We start from the raw sequence: 22,549 nt of genomic DNA, 5'->3' as shown, positions 1-22,549 counted from the left end.
GTCACGTGTTTACTGCCAACATGTTGATTTTTCACCTTTTTACTGACTCTTCATTAATCGCTGTTTTTCTACTATCTTTCTCTCATTACCTTACATTATCTTTTAGACTATTTTTGGAGAGGCCTCAAAACTACCCATATTATTGATCCACCAGATTCACATTTTGTTGTTAAACAAAATCCATAGGGTCTGAATGTTGACACTTTTTCATTTTTACACCAAAACAGTTGTGTGACAAAGAACAGTAACCAATAAATACTAAGAATTTGAGTAATCTCATTTTTTAAAATCCAATAAATCAAGAAAAATATTTAATAATATTAGTTCCATGAGTCCTTTCGGTTACAAAACAAGTAAATTTATCTACACCCATACTTAAATCTAAATATAACCCAAAAGATTAATACATTATCAAAAGTTATATGTAAGTGTAAATCCCATCCAATCATATCCCAAAAGATCATGACAAAAAATAAATTTCCTAACTATTACTTTTGGTATAAAGGATATATTTGTTCTTAAAAATATCTAACTATTACTTTTGGAATGAACAAGAGCCGGTTGTTAGTGAAGAGATTAAAAAACTAAAGTGTACTGAGTTTTTTATATTAAAAAACTAAATAAATATAAATTGCCTAACCCTACATATAAAGGATATAACTGTTATTTGACGAAAATGAAAATATTAAGAGTTTTTTTTTTTCTTCTTTGAAATGTGTTGTATATGTAGAGTGAGGGGGAGAAACTTACCATTGAGGGGAGAAAAATCGTGGAGAAAGAGAGAATTTAGGAGCAGTGTGTGAAAGAAAAAGGCTAGAGAAGGAGAGAAATGTGGTTTATATATAAAATGGCATAAGAAGAGTTTTGAGGAGAATAAAAAAATGTTTTAAAATTTTAATAATTTAAAATAATCATGTGTCATGTTACTAAGGGTAGCAAATCGTGTTCGTGGGTCGTGTTTGTATTGTATCGATGCAAGGGTATTATGCTAAATAGGTAAACCCAAACCCAACCTATTTAATAATTGTGTCAAAAATCTCAAAACTAACTCAACCCGTTTATTAAACAAGTAAACGTGTTAACCCTTTTAATGATCGGTTTATCAAAACGAGACATGTAATATTTAATCAAATATTAAATAATAAAAAAATATTTTCATAATTAATTCAAATATTCAAAATAAAAAGAAAAATAAATAAGATTTATATTAAAATGACTTACTTATTCGTACTAATTAGATTTAAACACGTAACATATTATATAGGTCATAATCATAATTATAATATGTCAAATGAATCACAAACGAGTTATACGGGTTAAATTTCTCAATTTTAACTCGACACGATTAAATAAACGAGTTAATCGTGTCAAATCTTTCATAACCTAAACCTGATTATGCTAAACTCAAACTCATTTACATCATGTCGTATCATATTGTCGTGTCATGTAGTAATTTGTCGTGTCATGTAGTAATTTGTCCACCTAGTGCAAAGTCACGTGAAAAAGAAGTGAGTTAAAAATTTGATTAAGAATATGCGTAAAAGCAATATTTGTCGAGAAGAGTTATCTTGATCTCTGTAACTTCATAAAAGTCAATGATCGGTTACGATATATATAGAGAGAGAGAGAGGTATGACACTACTGGCCTCGTAGCTCTCTATATCTATGTCAATATAATATAAACATACAAATCGGTGCCAACAGAATTGTTCAATCTGTAGTTCTGATCAGGTCTGAGTGCACTATGGTAGGTGTCTCTCAAATTCATCGCCAATCAATTGCTCTGTTTCCATTTCTCAATTTGTTTTCCCCAGTAAAATTTTCTAGCCTTTTGTTCTGATTTTCTTTCCCATCAATCGCTACAAACGCAATTAATTGAATTTACTGTCTAAGGAGCTGGTGTTTGTTTGTGAATAGGCGAGTGGTGGTGAAGAGCCAACGAAGCTGAAACTCTATTCTTATTGGCAGAGCTCTTGCTCTTGGCGTGTTCGTATCGCTCTCAACTTGAAAGGTCTTTCACTCTACTACTCTCTCTCTCTCTAAATTTGATCAATCATTTTCTTCTGTTGGTTTCACTTTGTAAAACCCTTATTTTTTATTTCGTTAAGTATTGACCATTGGGTTTTTCCCCTTTCAAACCAGGTCTCAAATATGAGTACAAACCAATTAATTTGTTGAAAGGAGAGCACTTTAGTCCTGGTGAGAATAATGTGTATATATGTATGTATATGCATATAGTGGCTTATGAGATTTATTATAGTATTTCGGCTTAATTATATGATACTATGATGATGAAATATGACATTAATAATAATAAACATATTGGGTGTCCGGCTTTAATGTTATACAATAGACATTCTAACTTCAATTTTTTTTTTTCCTTGTTCACAAATTACGATTAATAACTTTCTTTTCATGATGTATAATTATCAAAGAAAGTTACTTTGAGCTGGAAATAGACATGAATTTTAAAAGGTGAATCTGGAAATGCAACACTAATTGGATATGTGATTGTCTTCATAAAATACATTTTTTGATTTTGGTCTATTTCATACACCTCTACAAGAGAAATTTTATGAAAAAGGATGTAGGGGGGATGGGGGCAGCCAAGTGCACGAGGCTCCCACCATTATAAGAGAAAATATGTATAACTTCATTCTGATCTATTGCTTGTAATCTTTTATATGTTCAGTTTGGCTTTAAAAAATTGAGTCTTGAATCATTGTCACAATTTTTTAAAAGTTGGCCCAAAAGTTTTTGGATGCTAGCTCGATGTTTTTTTTGGGGGACCAGACATACACTTATTTTTTAGTCTTCATATGGCTTTTTAACATGTTCTCAATTTTTTTTGAGTACAGAATTTACAAAGCTCAATCCTATTGGTTATGTACCGGTGCTGGTAGATGAAGACTTTGTAGTTGCTGACTCTTTTGCGATCTTAATGGTGAAAAGACTTTTATTCTCGTTGTCCTTTGATGTGAATTTGACGCTAAAATGTTTTGAACTTCACCAAAAGGATTATTGTATGTGCATTGTGTTGTACAGTATCTAGAAGAAAAGTATCCTCAACATCCACTGTTGCCTCGTGATCTTCAGAAAAGAGCAATTAATTACCAGGTAAATTGCAATTGGCTTGTTACTCTTCCAAAATTTGGTTTCTTTTTTAGTGGACTATATGTATCAGCAATTTGGCACCAGCTTGATAGTGTTGACAACTGGGTGTACAAATAAAGCAAGAATTTGTGTGCTTCTGCCTTCAAAATTGCTATTTGATGTTGGATGGTCGGCCATAGGTGTATATTTTCACTTATCACTTCTTATTTAATTATTGGTATGATTTTTATGATGATGCCTATAGGCAATTTACAGCAGTATATTTGAGTCTTAATCATTAAAAGACGTATTGGGCTTATAAGCTGTCACAGGCCCTAGGATGGCGGGAGTTTGCAATTTTCACAGCCTTTGTACGTTTTTTAGGTCATCTTGCAATTAGATTGCTACCAATTTTGCGAATAGTAACAAATATTCATATACGGTGAGAATCAAACATAAAATGGAATAATCTATTGTCTCATATTTTGTGAAGAAAAGAGTAATCATTGCTTAAAAGTTATTGATTGACAATACATGGTTATGAGTCCTACATCTGACATTTAGTACTTTCTTATTGGTGAAACTTGTTTCAGACCTATAATTTTTAAATAAATATATCGACAATTATGTTTGGTTACTCTTATCTTTTGTTAGGATCTTCTTGATTATTTGAATGTGGTGGTGTCTACTCTGGAAATGAATAAAGAGTTGTATTCAAATCATAAGCTGAAATTTTCTCTTGCACAAGGTTGCTACTATTTTCACAACCTGTGTTCCATTGGATGGACTAGCATGAATGCTTTTTGGCTGCTTCAAGACTTAAGTTCCAACAGCCCCTCAATCTAACATCACATTGAGGCAGACCACCTCTACAATCTAGCACCTGATGCAAAGATGCGGGTACCTCCTGCCAGGAGATAGAATTTGCCCAATGAATCATCATGGTGGTCCGTGGTAACTTTCCACAAGGATATCCTCACAAGAAGATGCAAGATTAGCAATAAATTACCTTACCAAGGTCAAATTTTATCTCACTCAAGGAATAAATTACTCACGCAAGGAGAACAATGAGTTTCAAATTCTATTATGTAAAATTCAGGAGTTATTTTTAACTCCATCTAAGGAGAAGTCTAAGGGATGCATTTTATTTTCCTCGCTACCAAACCATCAGTATCTGTCTAAAGCCTTCCTGGAAGGCTAACTTGTCTCTTTCATCCAAACAAGCTAGGTGATTACTAATGTACCACCTTAAATAGTTCTTCTGTCTTTTAATATCTAGGAGAAGCAAGATGTACTTAAAGATCTAGGCAGCCACCTAATTATCCCTAATCCAAGTGTCCTGCTAAACAAGATCTGCTAAAGTGAACAAGGTAGAAGGACTAAACAAAGTTAATCCTAACTTAGGTATTAAATCAATATATGTGGTTTGAGGTGTTTCCATCTCATGTCAGAGCTTTATATTACTATAGTTCCATGATACTTGTGATTAAAATTGTAATATTGAAAATCTTTTAGGGTTAGAAATATGAACCTTAGATGGGAGTTTAGTATACAGATAATGAGTTATTGAATGAAGGTGAAGAACATGGACTTCTTGAAAGGATATTGCAATGATGCCACTAAAAAAAAGTGCCTTAGTGAGTCTAACATGTTGAAAAATGTTTTGTGGATTGACCTTTTACATAGTGGACAACATGTCCTACACCGCTGCTCTAGTTGAAGTTCTGTCATCCTAATTTAAGGATATAATATGTTGCATAAACAAGTGATGATTTTAAATCTTTAGAATTGTGTGCGTTCATTTTCTTTATCCTGTTGAACTTTAAATTTTGTTTTGTGCTGATTCCTTGAATATATCCATCAATGTTGATTTGTAGGCTGCTAATATTGTTTCCTCAAGCATACAGCCTCTTCAGAATCTAGTTGTACTGGTGAGTAAACAATGGAAGTTGCTGCTTTAGGATTACCTTTTCTTTGCTGGAATTCAGATAACGATATCATGAGATAGTCCGAGCATGTTGTTTCTGAATATTTTTCATGCTTTGCCATTTACAGAAGTATATAGAGGAACACGTTAATGCTGATGCGAGTGTTGCTTGGGCTAAGTATCATATTGAGAAAGGGTTTGCAGGTAATTTTTCACTGCACTTCCATCATTAAGTTATTTTGTTCTGATTACAATTCTTTTATCATTCAAAGAACAATTATGATCCTGTGAGGCAAATCTTGGCTGGTACTAACTTTGTACTTTCCTATGCTGTTGTATTGCAGCTCTTGAGAAACTGTTAAAAGACTATGCTGGGAAATATGCCACTGGCGATGAAGTTTTCTTGGTTTGTTTCTTCCCTGGCATGTTTACTGAAGCCTATATATATATGTATATACTTATGCTGCATAAACACTTCAAGGTGCATGTATGTATCCTTCTTTAAGGCTTCAACTGGAGGTGGAATTTGTTGGATCTTCCACGGGTTGGTGGAAGGAACGAGGTGGGTTGTGGCATGAATATTTAATCCCTCAATCAAGTGTTGAAATTTGATGCTGAGCTGGCTGTGTAAGCTGTACAGATTAAGGACCTCAGCTTGCATAATTATAGAGATTCAATTAATTAAACAAAAGATAGGCAAATGCGATGGATTGAGAGTTTTCACTCTAAAAGAAGTCCCATGGGTCATTTTTGTGCTTTTTGGAGGGAGGATTGTGACTGCAAAGTAGTGTCTTTTCTTCTTTTTCTTAAGGAATTGGAATCAGAGGTCCTCCTCTTCTTTGTTAGTTCTAATGTGTTAGTGACATTCCTGTACGAGGAGCCTCTTGTATAGAAACATATAATTTCAAAACTGTCCATCTCTTTTGATATTGCAAACGTATGAGAAGTGGCTCTGTAGATGTAAATTTTGGTCCATATTTGTGTTAATTGAGGGTCAGTGACTGGTTCAGCGGGTAAATGCTTGGGCATCTGTACCACTGGCTCGAGTTTTAGCCTCAGAGTAGCTTCTTTGAAAAAAACCAAAGATTAGGTATCAAGTCCTCCCTTCACAGGACTTGACATGGCAGGACTTGAACTGGGTAATGACATTTTTTATTTATGTTAAGTGGTGGTGTTTTGAACAATGAAAAAAAAATTATTTCAATTTGAAATATTTTGCTACCCTGGCCTTATTTTGAAGACCAGAGAATGGTGAATTAGGTTGAAAACCTTCAAGGTGGTGTTTTGATTAAAAAGCCGATTTTCTAATAGGAGAAATAAAAGAATTGGAATGCAAGGTTCTCCAATCTAACATTTGATTTGTGGAGGGAGAAGATCTTATTTGAGAAGAATGTAAGGGTTTGTCCACTGGGGAAAAAGAAAATTAAAATTAGAAGGCAGTTTACCAGTTCAGTAGAATTAAAAAATTTATTAGTGACACAATTCTCAGGGGGTGAAACTTGATGAAGGGTGATAAAAGTAGAGAGTTTAAAATCTCGATGAAGTTTCAAAAACATAGTGAAATGTGAAGCATTGCCTTCACACTTTCGAGTTCAGAACTTCAACTTGATAGAAAATGGTTTTAGGAAAAGAAAAAAAATGTGCTTCCTGATATCTCTCAGGGTACTACGACATATTTCAACTGGTAATAGCTTTAATTGTCTGAAAAAACTTCCATAAGAATCACCATGGTTAATCCACTTTCTGGATCCACTTTGTTTGCTTGTACAAGTGTATAGTGTAGCTTAAACAGATAAGTGATTTTCTGTGTGTAGAAGAACTTCCTACAGCAAAATGAGCTCAACAAAAAGAAGATATAAAATTAGAAAAGGACAACATACACGACATACCGCTTTGACATTTTATGATGTTATTATTTTTGGAGAAAGTCTCAAGTACTTTTATGGTGCAAAGTCTATTACTTATAAAAATTTTGAGAGGAGATGGGGATGAACCTCTTAGAAAACATGTAAAGCTAGTTGTCAGATTATGTATGCATTAGTACTTGTGGTTGTCTCAGCTATACAACCTTGATAACAATGGCATAACACACTGGAATTTCAACCGTAATTAAATGCAAACGAGTGCTTGTAGATTATTTTCTGATGCTTACATCATTTCCTAACATATTTTATTGACTATAATTTTCAGGCAGATTTGTTTCTAGTGCCTCAGATTCATCGAGCAATCAACAGTTTCAACATTGACATGGTAATGTCTATTCTATAGGTTCATAATCAGCTGCATCGATGCATTTTATATATATGTTTCAAGTGATGCATATAAGTTGCATGTCTTAACTTTTAGGATTTGCGTCCTGAAGAAATGAGGAAAGGGAAAAATGGGAAAAAGATCCATGTCTTAACTTTTAGCATTTGGGATCCAGTTTCTTCATCTATCGGTTAGCACTAGGAATAATTATCCTGTCACTTGTGTTTACTTTTTAAAGTGATTTTAAGTACAATGTACAAAGCTCTTTTCTGTTCTCAGACACATAAATTACTATCTGTTTTCTTCCTTGTTGTGCCCTAGAATTGGCTCATTTTACTTCTCGCCTTTCTATATTTGCATCTGCTACTATATTTATACATCTGCAACTTACAATCTTTTCTTCCTTGATGGTTCTTGCAGACTCAGTTCCCTATTCTATCTAGGGTTTTTGAGGCGTACAATGAGCTTCCTGCCTTCCAAGACGCTATGCCAGAAAAGCAGCCAGATGCAGCGGTTGAGGCATTGGGTTGAGGTATCTGAGTAATACTTTTCGCACTTACAGGTGTCCTCTTTTTTTATATTAGAGAGAATAATACTCTCTCTAATATTAAAACTTCACAGGATCTACCACCATTTAACTTAGTCGCCTGGTGCATGACTGTCTTGCATATATTTTCTTTGGGTTTGAGGATACCTGAATAGCAGATGCACTACTTGTCTAGTTATGTCGTTATCCACACACAACCATTCATCTCTTTTATATGTGAACTTTCTAGACTGTGTAATAATTACGGAGTATGATGGATATTGTGTATGTATATATTTATTTACTTGTGTATTTTAGTTATTCTAATCTTTCTTCTGTTCCTGTGTAGATATCCGTTTCAAAATTGCATCATGGAATCTTGTTTGATTGATCATGGGGGTAAAAGCCTGCAATAGTAGATCTTGTGCAAAGACAATGAGGATGGATAGTATGTCATCGAACTTCATGTTTAAATTAGAATAAATGATCAAATAAAGATGGAACTGGTGCGATGATATGTCTCCGGACATCTTTCCAAAATTTCCATAGTAAAGCTTGCTCATCTTTGTAAAGTGCTATACCATCAGTATTCCTCAGTTGTACCACTATCAGGATTGGTCGCGAAGAAAATCCCTCTCTAGTAAAATCGTTATGGAAATGCTATTCCTTTTCCCGCCTTTCCTCTGATGCATTGCATATTTTCTCCGGTAAGTTTACGATGACAAATGAACAAGAGTTTTTAAGTCCTTGCATCATCCATTCTTTGCATTTGGCATAGAAACACTGACGCGAGACATGTCTGCAGTCCAGGTGTGGCTTAGCTACATCTTTGATTCTCAAACCACTGGAACTCAAAAATCTGCAGTTATTATGCCAATAATTTGTTCACGTGTGGGTCTTTACTAGAAAGACTAGTTTATTCCTGCTAACAAGGCGTGAGAAATGTTGTATAAGAATAGAAGAAAGCGTTAGATTGTCACAAAATTAAACAATTGGGCATCGAGTCATTGACAAACCATGGGCGCCAGCCAAACCTGCTCTATGTTTTTTTCTTACGAGGCGGTCTCGTAACTGAGAGCCCTCACAGTCCAAGCACGACACAATTATCAGGGATGCATTTTACCATTGAGCTAATAACTCGTCGTACAAGCCTCCCACCGAGTGCCAATAACATAGAAGTAAATCTAGCGAACTGTTATTGCTAGTTCTAACAGAACTTCTTTATATGTATAGATTCTTGAACCAATTGGAAATAACCGAATCAAATGGGTCTGTTTGGTAATCACAAGAGGGATCTTCAAAGTCTTGAAAATTGAACATGATGAGCATTGCATTAAATTAGTTGAAATGTTTGACAAAACACCAATATATAATACCGTGTGGTGTACATGAATCAGCATGTTCGTGGAACACAACGACTAAACCCATCCCGCTCCTGTCCTATTTTGTTTAGTCAATGATTCTGGGCGGAGATGGGAGCTCTACTAAACAGGAACCAAGATAAGATTGAAGACAATAGGGACGAAGAAATCAGCTCATTGATTCAACAAGAATATTAAATATACGACAATGGCTGAGAGTTTGTTACAAAGAAATGTTAGTAACACTATATATATATATATAAACGATTAATTTATTCGTGGAAACAATATATTAATTTTATACATTGTATGTTGTATCTGCGTATATCATCCGTCTAATTGTTTTACAGTGATCAAGGTATGAAAATGAGCTAAAGGCGATCCAACCAGCCAAATGCTGACGCCCATTCTTCAGCCAAATGCTGCCCATTCTTGTGACATTCAACTTCTTTAGTTCTGTGCATCAAAAGAAATCACTCACACAAGAGTGTGCGTGTCTCTCTCTATTTATATATAATGAGATAGTAATTATATTTAAGGTTAATTAGGACAACACTCCTTAAGATTTGATGTATTGACAGTCATATATAACTTAATTATTTTTTGAACAAAAACACCCCCTTTAATAATTGTAATCCAAACAAGCCCTTAAAACATTTGAAAAGACGATATTGCCCTCCAATATTAATTCATTTGTATAGTAAAATTTCAGATTTCATAAAAAGTCAAATTTGCCCTTATATATATACACTATATACACTATTGCCCATATATATATATATATATATATATAGAATAGCAGAGAGGAAAAGAGGAGCGGCACCATCGCCAGCCATCCCCACCACTACCACCCACCATCACCACCATCAGCCGATGTCCGCAACGAATCGACGATTAGCACCCCGATCATGGAAGTGGTCTTCTTCATTTGTAGTTGATTACCGGTGGTGGGTCTTCGGGCTTGTTGCCGTCGTTGAACAAGAAGAGCTGTGGGTCTTCGCGGTCGTTGAAGAAGAAGAAGAAGAGGGGTGGGTCGCCACCGCAAAAACCCCAAGTTCCACCGTCCAATAAATTGATGAGAGAGAAAGTAAAAGCAGAGGCACAAACAGACCCATTCGGTAGTATTCTCAGTACCTTCCATTTCAATCACTCCAAACCTATTGCAGAAGCCCAAGTCTTTTTCCATTCTCACTCCCTTCACACACACATATATATATGTATGTATGTGGAACTGTGGAAGTCTTCTTTGAAGAGAACAATATTATTATTATTGTGTAATGTGTAGCTTGAATGAGCTATGAATATGCTCGATTGCTGACTTGAATCTGTCAAATTTGTGTGGAGATCTGGTTTACTCAAAGGTTTTTCTGCTGAATTTAGTTTTTTGTGCCTTTGAAGTCCAAAATTAGGGTATTTCAGTGGTTATTGCTTCGATTGTCTGTGAGTGATTAGTGAAGCTGAAACCTGAAGAGTTCGTCAAGTTTTTTAGGAATTAGAAGCTCATGACCTTCGGGTATATGAGAATCGGGAGGTTTCTAGAGTTGAAGCAAGCAATAAGGGTTTGTGTGAGGGTGTTTTTTTTGGGGTCTTCATTCTTGAGCTGGAAATGTGCAGGTTAATTAGTTGAAAATTTGTCAACATGAAGTTCTTTATTACAGATTGGTGTATTTGGGTTTGGACGAAGAAGATCAAGAACGGATGACGCTGAAACCCATCGTGGTTTGGTTGAAGATAATGGAATCATTGTTTCTTAGCACCAAATCTGGTTGGTAGGAGGTGGTAATTTTGCATAGTACATTCAGATTTGGGTGGATTTTGAGAGGGCATAGTAAATGTATGATGGTGTTTTTAGGTGGGAAGGAGGTGGATGAAGCTGTGGGTGTTTTAGTCTTTTTAAAATGTTTAATATTTTATGGTTAAAATGAATTAAATATTGAGGGTACTCTCGTCTTTTTACATATTCTAAGGGAATGTTTGAACCTCAGAGTCTTTATTAATTTTATCAAATCTAAGGAATGTCATCGTCTAAAAAAAAAAATAAATTATATATGAATGTTAATACATCAAACCTTAAGGAATGTTGTAATTAACCCTTATATATTTATGAAAAAACTATTTTGTCCCTGTAATGAACTAATAAATGTACATAGATAAAGGAGATCCAGAAGTGTAATTAACCCAAAAATAAACTATTGGTTTCCTTGCTCTTGGATTGGAGAGCCGCCTTGGTAGACTCTCCGTCTCTGTGTGTGTGTGTCTCCATATATAGTATAGAGATACAAATAGGTGCTCAAAGAATAGTTCAATCTGCAGTTCTGATCAGGTCTCAGTGTACTATGGTGGGTGTATCTCAAATTCGTCGTCATCAATTGCTCTGTTTCCATTTCTCATAAAAAAAACAGAAGAGTAATGCTATTGCGAGCGCGCGCTCGCAATAGCACAAACGAGCTCTCGCTGTTGAGCCGTTGGATTGATCGGTTTTGGGATCAGATTTTTTTTTTTCCTTCTCTCTCCTCTCTCCTCTCTCCTCAAGCTTCTACTTTCTCTCTCTTCAAAACTTTCAGACTCTATCTGTTTTCTCTCTCTAGCCATTTTTTTTTTTTTTTTTTCATCTTCATCACTTCCGGCGAAGAAGAGAGAGTAGAGTAAGAAAGCTTCCAGCGACCCGCCGATAATCCTTTCACCAGCAAAACAGATCGGCGATGACAGAGGACGGATATGGCAGCAAGTCGGCCACCGTGAAGAACAACTTTGATGGGCTATTTTACAATATAGGGGAGAGATGAGAACTGGGAAGCAGAGGTGGAGATTGTGGCCGTGTTTGGAGAGGACGGTGGAGGTTGTGCATACGGAGGAGAGAGAAAGGCCAAAAATGAAGAAAGAAAAAAAAAAAAAAATTGATTTGGGGGAGAGACTGAGAGGAAACAGAGGAGAAAAGGGAGGGGAAAAAGAAGAAGAAGAAAGGATGGTTGCCGGCGGTGGCTGTTCATATATAAAGGCCAGAGAAAGGCCAAAACTGAAAAAATAAAAAAATAAAACAAAGGGCTAATTTGGGAGAGAGACAGAGAGGAAACAGAGGAGAAAAAGGGGGCAAAAAAAAAACAGTGCTGTTTGTTCATGAAGGTTTAATTTTCCGGCGAAGGTTGAGGTGATGAATTTGGGTTCGGAGAGATGGAATTTGCGCGCTCGCAATAGCATTACTCAAAAAAAAAAAAAAAAAATTCTCACTAAAATTTTCTTACTTCATCATCAAATTCATTGTCAATCAATTGCACAGAGCACCATCACATCAATCACTACAAACCCAACTGATTGATTTAACTGTCTAACGAGCTATTGCTTGTTTGTGAATAGGCGAGTAATGGTGAGGAGCCAATGAAGCTGAAGCTATATTCTTCCTGGGGGAGCTCTTGCTCTTGCCGTGTTCGTATCGCTCTCAACTTCAAAGGTCTGTCTCACTCTACTACTTTCCCTGTCTAAATTTTGATCAGTCAATTTCTTCTGCCAGTTTCACTTTCTAAAACCCTGATTTTTTATTTGATTTTAGTTATTTTTATTTTTATTTTTTGTTAATTATTGATCATTAGCTATCGCCTCTTTCAACACAGATCTCAAATATGAGTACAAAGCAGTTGATTTCATGAAAGGAGAACATTTAAGTCCTGGTGAGAACATACATGGTGTCTCATGAAATTTTTTTGTAGTATTTAGGCTTATTTATATGATGATAAAGTATGATAGTTATAATAATTAACATATTGGGTGTCTGGCATTAATATTACACTATGGACATTCAAACTTCAGAATTCATTTTTTGTTCACACATTATGATCAGTAACTTTCTTTGGTGGCGGATAATTTATCAAAGAAAGTTACTTTGAGCTGGAAATAGGCATCAATTCAAGGGAGAAGTCACTCTCTCTTGAAAAGAGTCGTAAGCTCTCTTCATTGGCCATTGGATTGAGAAAAATATAGTAATTTGTGAATGTAAAAACAGGGTCTGAGAATCTTTTACCAGTCCTATCCATAAAGAGAATATGGCTCTTGTCAACAGGGAGATCTTTGGATAGCTTTACTATAAAAGGTTTATTTGGAAATGCAGAAATGTAACACTAATTGCATAAGTTAGTGCTTGTCTTAACTTTTTGATCCATTTCATGCATCTAATAAGTGAAAACAAAATAGAAACTTGATTATTATCTATTGCTTGTAATGTTTTATATGTTCAGTTTGGCTTTATAAAACAGAGTCTTGAACGATCGTCGCAATTTAATCATTGGCCAAAAAGTTTTTGGGACTCTAGCTCCATATTTTTTTTGGTAGTCTTTATATAACTTGTTAATGTGTTCTCTGTTTTTTGAGTATAGAATATTTAAAGCTCAATCCTATTAGTTTTGTACCGGTGCTGGTAGATGAAGACATTATAGTTGCTGACTCTCTTGCAATAATATTGGTGAGTCTTTTGGACTTTTATCCTCTTTATCCCTTGTTTCATATGATTTAAAGTTGATTTTAATAATCTTTTGAACTTCACCAAAAGGATTATTGTATGTGCTTTGTGATGTACAGTATCTGGAAGAGAAGTATCCACAACATCCATTGTTGCCTCATGACATTCAGAAAAGAGCAATCAATTACCAGGTAAACTGCATGTGATTCCTTACACTTTCAAAATTTCGGTTCTGTTTTAGTGAACTTGTATCAGCAATTTTGTACCACCATTAAAGTGTTGATTATTGGGCTTCTCAAAGAGGCAAGAATTTGTGTGTTTTTTACTTTGAAATTGCTATTATGATGTCAGCTGTCCAGTCTGAGGTGCATATTTGCGCCTTTTGTACATTGAAGGTTCCTTAAGGATTCCTTAATTTTGATTTAGCTTTTGGTGTATATTTTTTATGATGATGTCTACCAGCAATATCTTTGAATGTTATCTGCAAACTCACTTGTATGCCAGTGTTGATTTGATGTATGCTTAAACATGGAATCTATCAGAAGCCATAGGATGGCTGGAGTTTGCACTTTGTCATGCAATTAGTCTGCTACCCATTTCACTAATCATCATCATCATCCTTGCCTTAATCCCATATGAATGGGGTTGGCCACATGAATTATCTCTCTCCAATATTTTCTATTACATGCCATTTTACCGACTATATTTAATTTTTAAAGTCATTTTTAATAACCTCTTCCCATGTCATTTTTGGTTGCCCTCTCCGTCTCTTACCTTTTATTACAACTAGTCTTCCTCGTTTGACCGGCGCATCTCTAGATCTCTAATGTATGTGTCCAAACCATCTAAGTCTACTCTCTCTAATTTTTTCACTATTGAGTGCTACCCCTAATTTTCCTCACACTTTCATTAGTAACCATATCTCTTCTAATTACACCACTCATCCATCTTAACATTATTATTTTCGCTACATGAAGGCGTTGTTCTTTTTTTTCTTTTTCTTTTTTATTTTATTTTATTTTTTTATTTTTTATATTTTTTATGGTCTAATAATGGTCCTATAGAATTTTCCCTTTAGCCTACATGTTATTCTTTTATCTCCACTAGCTTGTCTCCATTTTGCCCAACCGGCTCCAATCCTACTAGTTATATCCCTATCTATCTGTCCATCATCTTGTGATATCGATCCTATATACCAAAAGTGGTTGTTTTGAGTAATTTTTTTGGTTTTGAAGTGTTCTCGTTACATTATTAATGTCTGAGACTTTATTAAATTTACACTCCATATAGTCAATTGTAGTTCGACTAACTCTCATTACCCAGATCACTAATAGTAATAAAAATTCAAATTCGTAAAAGAGCAGTTTTCCAATGGAATAATCTATATGATTCATATATTGTCAATAGATGATTGATTGTTGCTTAAAATTCATATGCTACAATAAATTTGACAATTAATCTTTGCTGAGTCCTCCACATGTGCAGTACCTATTTTTTATTCAGGAAAAAATGACATAGTACTTTTTCATTAGTGGGAGAACGAGAGAGTCAAAGATGACCGTGCAAGAGTTTGAACCTTTGAGCTAGAATATAAGCATAAATAATCTGATCGTTTTAATATAAAATTACTTTATAAAACAACTTTTTAGTAATTATGTAATGACCCGTCATATTACTGAAAGTTATTAAATAACTCCTCATATTTACACTTTCTTCCTAAAACTTTCTTAAAAATTCCCAAGAATGGGACACACCTATCGGACACGTATCCATGGCGTGTCCGTGCCATGTCTGCTCCGTGTCGGAATATTAAAAAAAATAAAGAAATTCAGACATTTTTGGTGTGTTCGACACGTGTTGGGACGTGTCAGCGGCTTGTCGGTGTCCGACACAGATTATTTGTCCTTTTAAGCGTGTCCATGCTTCCTGGTGGCCCAGTGAATCACCATGATGATCACTTTCCACAAGGACATTCCTCGCAAGAAGATGCCTTGCATCTTTACACTCAGATTACTAATAAACCAGTCTGCCAACGTCAACTTTTACCTCACTCAAAAGGAAGAAATTACATGAGATCAAATGGCCTTTCAAATGCTATTATAAGAAATTCAGGAATACATTGAACTCCTCCTTAGTTGAAGTCTAAGGCATGCATGTTATTATCTTCTCTCCCATTCCATCAGTATCTGTCTAAAGCCATCCTAGAAATTTTGATTGTCTTTTTCAACCAAGTAAACTATGTAATTACTAATGTACCGCCTGAGATAAATTCTCCCTTTTTTATATCTAGGAGAAGCAAGTTGTGCTAAAACAAGATCTACAAAGCAGCCACCTAATTAATCCTAACCCTGCTAACCCAAGTACCCTGCTAAACAAGGTTTGCTGAATAGAACAAAGTCAAGGATTATACAAAAATTGATCCAAACTCGAGTATTCATTTGAACATATGTGGTTTAAAGTCGGAGTTTCATACTACTATAGTTTCCTACCAAGTGTAATAACAATTATAATATTGAAAATCTTTTAGGGTTAGAAATATGAATAGTAGGTGGTAGTTTAGTGTTACAATAGCAAATTATTGAATGAAGGGGAAGAAAATGGAATTCTGTAAAGGGTGTCACAATGATGCCACTAAAAACACGCCTCAGTGTGTGTAACATGATGAAAATGTTATCAGGATTGTGCTCTTGCGTGGTATGACATGTTGGATAAAGAAATGATGAATCTTAAATTTCTAGCATTGATTTGGTTCAAATCATTTTCTCTATCTTGTTAATCTTTTTATTTTGATTCCTTGGGTATATCCTTCAATTTGTGTATAATTTGATATGTAGGCTGCTAATATTGTTTCCTCAAGCATACAGCCTTTTCAGAATCTAGTCGGACAGGTGAGTAAACAGTGGGAGTTCCTCCTTTTGGGTTACCTTTTCATTGCTGAAATTCAGATCATGTTATCATGACATAGTCTGAGATTACTGTTTCTATACATTTTTCATGCTTTTCCATCTACAGAGGCAGAATTATATAGCGGAAATACTTAATGTTGATGAGAGACGTGCTTGGGCTATAAATCATATTGAAAGAGGTTTTGCAGGTAATCTTTCACTGCTTTCTATCATTAAGTTGTGTCTGGTCCGCGTGCAGTTACAGAAACACAGAAGCCCCTTGATTATTCCTCTTTCTTTCTGTCTATACACACACACACACACACACACACATTTATGTATTGTATATAACCTTCCAGCATCATCAACAGAAACCTTCTATTCCATCCTCCTCCCCCCACACCACCTCCCGGAAAAAGATAAAGGGAAAGAAAGAAAGAAGGCCCCTGACTCTCTCTCTCTCTCTCTCTCTATATATATATATATATGTATGTGTTTGTGTGTGTGTGTGTGCGTATGTGTGTATGTATATTTACTCATGTCTATATGTGTATACAAGCTGTCTGCATCATTAGCAGAAATCCTCCGGCACTTCTTTTAACCCCCACACCGAAAAAAGAAAAAAAGAAAGAAAGAAGAAAAGACGGAAAAAAAATAATGGGAACGGCTCCCTAATGAACTACAGGTTAAAATTTTCATTATTTAAAAATTCTAACATACAGGTTTGAACTTACCAGTTCTGGCCCATGAAAGAAGTTCCTAGCAAAGTCAAGCATATAGGAGATGCAAGGATGTTATAGTTTTATCCAAATTTGTCAATGATGATATCCTTTTAAGGTATGGAATTTCACAGTTGTCTACATAGCAGTCCAATAATTACACATGGCATTGCTACAAAAACATCATGAAATTACTGAAAAAAATTCAGATGTCAACTGGTTTTTTCTTTTTGATCTTTAAAATGTAGCACTTTACCATGTCGTAATGTATTAGGATCCTTCCTGTGCACTCCAGGTTGTTAGAGGTGTCCCACATCAGATCCAGATGGGAAGTGAAATGGGTATAAATAGGTGGGTGTGCAGCACTACCCAATAGCTTAAGCTTTTGGGTTAGAGGGTAAGCGTCTCACCTAGTGCCGTTGGTTATGGTTGGTCTTGTGTTGTTATATTTTTATGTCTTTTAATCTATCCAAGCTTCACCTTTTTGTTTTTATTTTTTGTTGGTATCTACCAGTTGGTCAAAGTCTTATTCTTTTCTTTGGATGGTAATTGCTATTTCATAGTACTGAAAACACTATAATAAATTGATCTTGATAAAAGTTGGGTTAGGTTCATAACTTCCTAACTATAGCATGGCCTGTTTGTAGTCAGGTAAAGAAGCTATGTTATAAACCAAATAGGCTAAATCTTCTAACAATATGAAAAGGGAGGTGTCATTCGTCCTCCAAAAAGAACTTTACTGGGTTCAAATCCTTGTTATATGGTATGCATGTAATCTGTAGAGAATATTTCTGGGCTCTAAAAGAAATCTGTATAGAATATTTGTTAAGATAATCCTCATGACAGTACAAGTAATCCTCTTATCAACTACATGATCATTCAAGGTTACAGTATTAGATTATTCACTTTCATTCAAAGGTTTGTTTCCCTCAAGGAAATTGGTCGTCTTGTGAATATTTTTTTTTTGGGCACTATTTCATTATTTTGCAGAGACAACACAATTCTGTTATCTACTCAGCCTTCCCTCTTCACCTCCTCTCTTACTGCTTGCCGTAAAATAGTTGGCCTTTTCATATTATTTAGCATATCCATCGTAATAGTGCCCTAAAGTGAAAAAATATTGAACTAGTCTAAATTTGACCTGTGTTAAACCACCCATCAGCAAAACCAAATTTGTTTACATTTATAATGAAATATTCCCTTTTCCCAAATAAATCTGAACAAAGTTCCAAACCTAAGTTCTATTTGACACCCTTCAAAACTGACCTTAGGAGCAAGTGGAGGACATTTTGAGTGATCAAGGTTTTGTGTGGCATAGGCTTGTTAAGGATATTATCAACTGTATACCTGGACAGTCAGGATTTCTATGTTCAATAAGAATCTTCTTGCATGGATGGATGGCTGAATGTGTATTTTTCGCTTTTCATGAATGTGTCTCCCCCTCTGCTTATGTGACTTTGACCCACCTTTGACTCTGCTTGCTTCTGACTCCCTATGAGCCCTTTTATGACCTGACTTTTTTGGAGGGTCGGTGGGACATGGGAGCTCATGCATCGGTTTATTGATATCACCACAGCTATCCCACTTGGGTTACCTATGGCACTTATTACTTAAAATTAGTGTCAAACTTGCCGTTAATTACTTGAGATATTTATAACTTTTTAAGTTAGGTGATGATTGCACTAGTTTTAAAGTTTAGTTTTTTTTTTTTCAATTAAAATTTCTTTTGTCATTCAAGGAACATTTGTAATCCTGTGAGGGAAATCTTAACCAGTACTAACTCTTGTACTTTCCAATGTGCATGTGTTGCAGCTCTTGAGAAGCTTTTAAAAGACTATACTGGAAAATATGCAACTGGAGATGAAGTTAACCTGGTTTGTTTCTTCTCTGGAAATTTTGTCAACTACACAGATTAATGACCTAAAGCCTACATAGTTATATTTGCTGGCTGTATACACTTTTGGGGTCCATTCCCTAGTATAGTTGTGCCAAAGCATGTGACAGAATGGTATTGGCAACATTTTAAAATCCGGAACAGGCCGTGTTGACAGAATAGTGTTGGGTATTTGTAGGGTTTACATTCGGTGGTTAAATTTGCTTTCAGAGCTGTTATGGAAGGCGTCCTAAGCGTGTGGGGGCAAAAGAGGATATGTGACACGACGGCTGTTTTCTTTGCTCCTGCTTGTTTCTGGAATGTAGAATAACTTCAACTTTTAAGTGGGGTCTATTGGGGGTATACGGTCCAATAGAGAACCAAAAGAGACCGAACTGATGCGAGGAATTCAGTTTTTTATTTTTGGTGACTGCAAAATAGTACCTTTTCTTAAAAAATTGAAATTAGACGTCCACCTCTTCTTTGTCAGTTCTAATGTGAGCGACATTCGGGTAGTAGTAGCCTTTTGCCCTCTTGTATGTATATACACGTCTTCAAAACTGTCCATCTGTTTTGGGATTTTAGATGTATGACAAGTGGCTTTGCAAAGGTAGTTTTTGTTCATATCCATGTTATGTTTAATTGTGATGTTCTGAACAGGGAGAAAGGCAACAAAAGCTTTATTTTGAAGATGAGAGAATGGTGAATTAGATTGGAAGTTTTCCAGGTGATGTTTTGATTAAAAAGCCTGGACATTTTATAGGAAAAGCTAGAAGAACTGGAATGCAAGGTTCTTAATAAATCTAAGGTGTAATTTGATCTTATGTTGATGAAGAATGTGAGAGTTTTCCATTGAGGAAAAAGGTGATTAAAGTTAAAAGGTAGTGTACCAGTTCATTAGAATTAAAAGAAATTGTTAGTGACGCATTTCTTTTGGGGTGAAGTTGATGAAAGTTGGTAGAAGTATGGAGCTGCGTCATTGGATTGTTGAGTTTGTATTAGACACATAATGAATACTGGGTTGGCCCTTCTTTTAAAGGGAAAAACTGTACCCAAAATTTTAAAATTATAAGCAAAAGATGTGAATCTCTGAAAATTCAACCACAATGTGAAGCATTGCTTTCAAATATCTTTATATTGCTGAGATGGTCCTCTCAGAAAGCATGCAAGGCAAGGCTTCAGAACTGTTTGCATTAATAATTACAGTTATCTCAGCTGTACAGCCTTAATCAGAGTTACATGTGGCATGGCACCCTGGACCCTAATAATGCAGTACACGTGTTTGTAAATTACTTTTGCTATGCATATATTATTTCCTAAAATATATTATTGGCTAATCTTTCAGGCAGATTTATATCTAGCACCTCAGATTCACGCAGCAACCAAAAGGTTCAACATCAATATGGTAGTGATCGCTCAATAATTTACAATCAGCTCCATTTGTGCAATTTATATCTCTGTTTCAAGTGATTGCATATAAGTTGCATGTCTGAACTTCAGCATTTCCATCTACTTAAGACACGGTTTTACCAAATGAAAGCTGGTTACACTGTTTAGCAATTATAGTCTTACAGATTAAGAATTTTTTTCCCCCTTTGATTGAAAGTGGTCCTGTATTAGTTCTTTTTGGTTATTTTCTGATAATTATGTTATGTTATAGGGTTATAAGACGGTAAAAATACACCCGACTGCAAGAATGTATTATATATATTATTTGTTTGATTATGAAAAGGTTAGAGTCATAGAAATTTTGCCATTCTGGAGAACCTATGGCTTCAAGACCTTGCCCATAATAACCATGGTGGGAACCGTCTTTTTGGCCTTGTGTATCTTGTTACTTTCATGCAAAATCTTTTATTTTTTGGGATGCTCCAGTTTCTTCATATACCAGCTAGCACTAGCAACGATTATCTTATCACTTTTAAGTACAATATAGAAAGCATGCAATGAGCATTATACTTCCCTTGCATTTCTCTACTTGCTTTTGCTGCTATTTTTATAAATTTGCAGCTTTAAACCTTTTATTCCTTGATGGTTTGTGCAGACTCAGTTCCCTCTTCTATCTAGGTTGAATGAGGCATACAATGAGCTTCCTGCCTTCCAAGATGCAATGCCCGAAAAGCAGCCTGATACACCAGTTCAGGCATTGGGTTGAGGTATCTGAGTCGTACTTCCTGATTGTCTGGCATAAATATATTTTTTCGGTTTGAAGATCCTCAAATATCAGATTTACTACTTGCCTATATATATGTCTCTGATAATGCAGAATCATTCATCTCATGTTTAGAACCACTTTCCAGTCAAGTCTAATGATTGTGATGGATGATAATATACACACACACATGTATTCTACTGATATTCTACTTCTGTTCCTGTGTAGATTTCCCTATCTCAAAATTGCTGCATGGGATCCTGTTTGATTTACCTTCGAGGTAAAGCCTGCAAGGTAGATCTTGTGCAAAGACACTACGGCGAGGGTTATGATACATCATCAAACTTTGTCGTCAAATAAGAATAAATGATTAACTAAAGATGAAGTAGTGATTATAAATGTTGGAAAATCTGTCCAAGTTTTCCATATGGTAAACTTGATCATTTTCTGTAAACTGATATATCGTCGGTATTTCTTTTTCCGTCTTGTACCACCATCAGGATTGCTGATGAAGAAACTGTCTCTCTTGTAAAATCCTTATGGAGCTAAAGTTGCATACATTTATACAAATGATCTAAATCTTGGCCATCCCTTTCCCCTTATTTGTCTTTGATGCATTAGATGTTTTCTCCAGTAAGTTTATGAGGACAAAAAAAGTAGCAAGTCTTCACATCATGATTCTTTGTATATGATAAAGACACACTGGCATGAACCATCTACATTCTGCATGGTCATTAGCTTTCCCAAACATGTGTTTCAGTGACATCTTTGATTCTCAAACAACTGGAACTACCATCAAGAGTCTGCTATTATTATGTGAGTAATTCGTTTGAGTTCATTTTCTAACAGGGGCAACTTAGGTTTTGCTTGATAAAACTGAAAATTGATGTTTTTAAGTGGTGATTAAAAAATATTTTTTAATATCTTTTTGAATTTTCAGCATTTAGCATTTAAGGATGTTTCTGTCACTAAAAATTTTATCCCATTTTATGTGTATCACTGGAATTGTGCAATCAAACGTAGTTAATTGAATAAGCGTGCTGAATTAAGTTATCAAATAGGGCTAATCGGGTAAAAACTGATGTTGTAGAAGAATTCAAGAAAGCACTAAATTTTTGTCACAAGAAGATATTCTTGTTAGAGGGTCTTAATTCCACATCGAATCCAGATGATAAAAGTTTTGAATTTACAAAGGGAAGTATACATTAACGTTCCAATAATTTAAGGTTTAAGATCTTATGGCACACATTGGGCCAGAGCATACTTTGTTTTCGATTTCTTATTATTAATTTTTTTTCATCCTTTCCCTTTTT

The 22,549-nt window shown here is 35.1% G+C and overlaps 2 protein-coding genes across 7 annotated transcripts; both read left to right on the top strand.

Moving 5' to 3' along the window:
- The first annotated feature begins 1,583 nt into the window (after window positions 1-1,583).
- On the top strand, window positions 1,584-8,476 carry LOC132299500 (glutathione S-transferase zeta class-like). 4 transcript variants are annotated; one of them, XM_059796173.1, is made up of 12 exons: window positions 1,584-1,747; window positions 1,918-2,011; window positions 2,143-2,199; window positions 2,859-2,944; window positions 3,046-3,117; window positions 4,971-5,024; window positions 5,149-5,224; window positions 5,365-5,426; window positions 7,211-7,270; window positions 7,367-7,460; window positions 7,691-7,802; window positions 8,146-8,476. In XM_059796173.1, exons 1-11 carry the CDS (start codon window positions 1,745-1,747, stop codon window positions 7,711-7,713), a joined length of 681 nt encoding a protein of 226 aa, XP_059652156.1. In that variant the 5' UTR covers window positions 1,584-1,744; the 3' UTR covers window positions 7,714-7,802; window positions 8,146-8,476. The 4 variants fall into 4 exon arrangements, with proteins under 4 accessions (XP_059652156.1, XP_059652157.1, XP_059652159.1 ...); XM_059796174.1 differs by having other exon boundaries at window positions 7,691-7,832; XM_059796176.1 differs by lacking the exon at window positions 7,367-7,460 and having other exon boundaries at window positions 1,585-1,747; window positions 7,691-7,832.
- Window positions 8,477-9,964: 1,488 nt separating this feature from the next.
- LOC132299499 (glutathione S-transferase zeta class-like) lies at window positions 9,965-21,824 on the top strand. 3 transcript variants are annotated; one of them, XM_059796171.1, is made up of 11 exons: window positions 9,965-10,275; window positions 12,512-12,605; window positions 12,766-12,822; window positions 13,525-13,610; window positions 13,727-13,798; window positions 16,442-16,495; window positions 16,620-16,701; window positions 19,024-19,085; window positions 20,430-20,489; window positions 21,129-21,240; window positions 21,465-21,824. In XM_059796171.1, exons 2-10 carry the CDS (start codon window positions 12,533-12,535, stop codon window positions 21,237-21,239), a joined length of 657 nt encoding a protein of 218 aa, XP_059652154.1. In that variant the 5' UTR covers window positions 9,965-10,275; window positions 12,512-12,532; the 3' UTR covers window position 21,240; window positions 21,465-21,824. The 3 variants fall into 3 exon arrangements, with proteins under 3 accessions (XP_059652154.1, XP_059652155.1, XP_059652153.1); XM_059796170.1 differs by lacking the exon at window positions 9,965-10,275 and adding an exon at window positions 11,327-11,496; XM_059796172.1 differs by lacking the exons at window positions 9,965-10,275; window positions 20,430-20,489 and adding an exon at window positions 11,326-11,496.
- Window positions 21,825-22,549: the final 725 nt, after the last annotated feature.

This window comes from Cornus florida, unplaced genomic scaffold (genome assembly GCF_030987335.1).
Source record: "Cornus florida cultivar Cherokee Brave unplaced genomic scaffold, ASM3098733v1 CherokeeBrave_3.0.0_Hap2_Chr03, whole genome shotgun sequence".
Classification (NCBI taxonomy): Eukaryota; Viridiplantae; Streptophyta; class Magnoliopsida; order Cornales; family Cornaceae; genus Cornus; species Cornus florida.
This window is presented reverse-complemented; position numbering and strand designations above follow the sequence as displayed.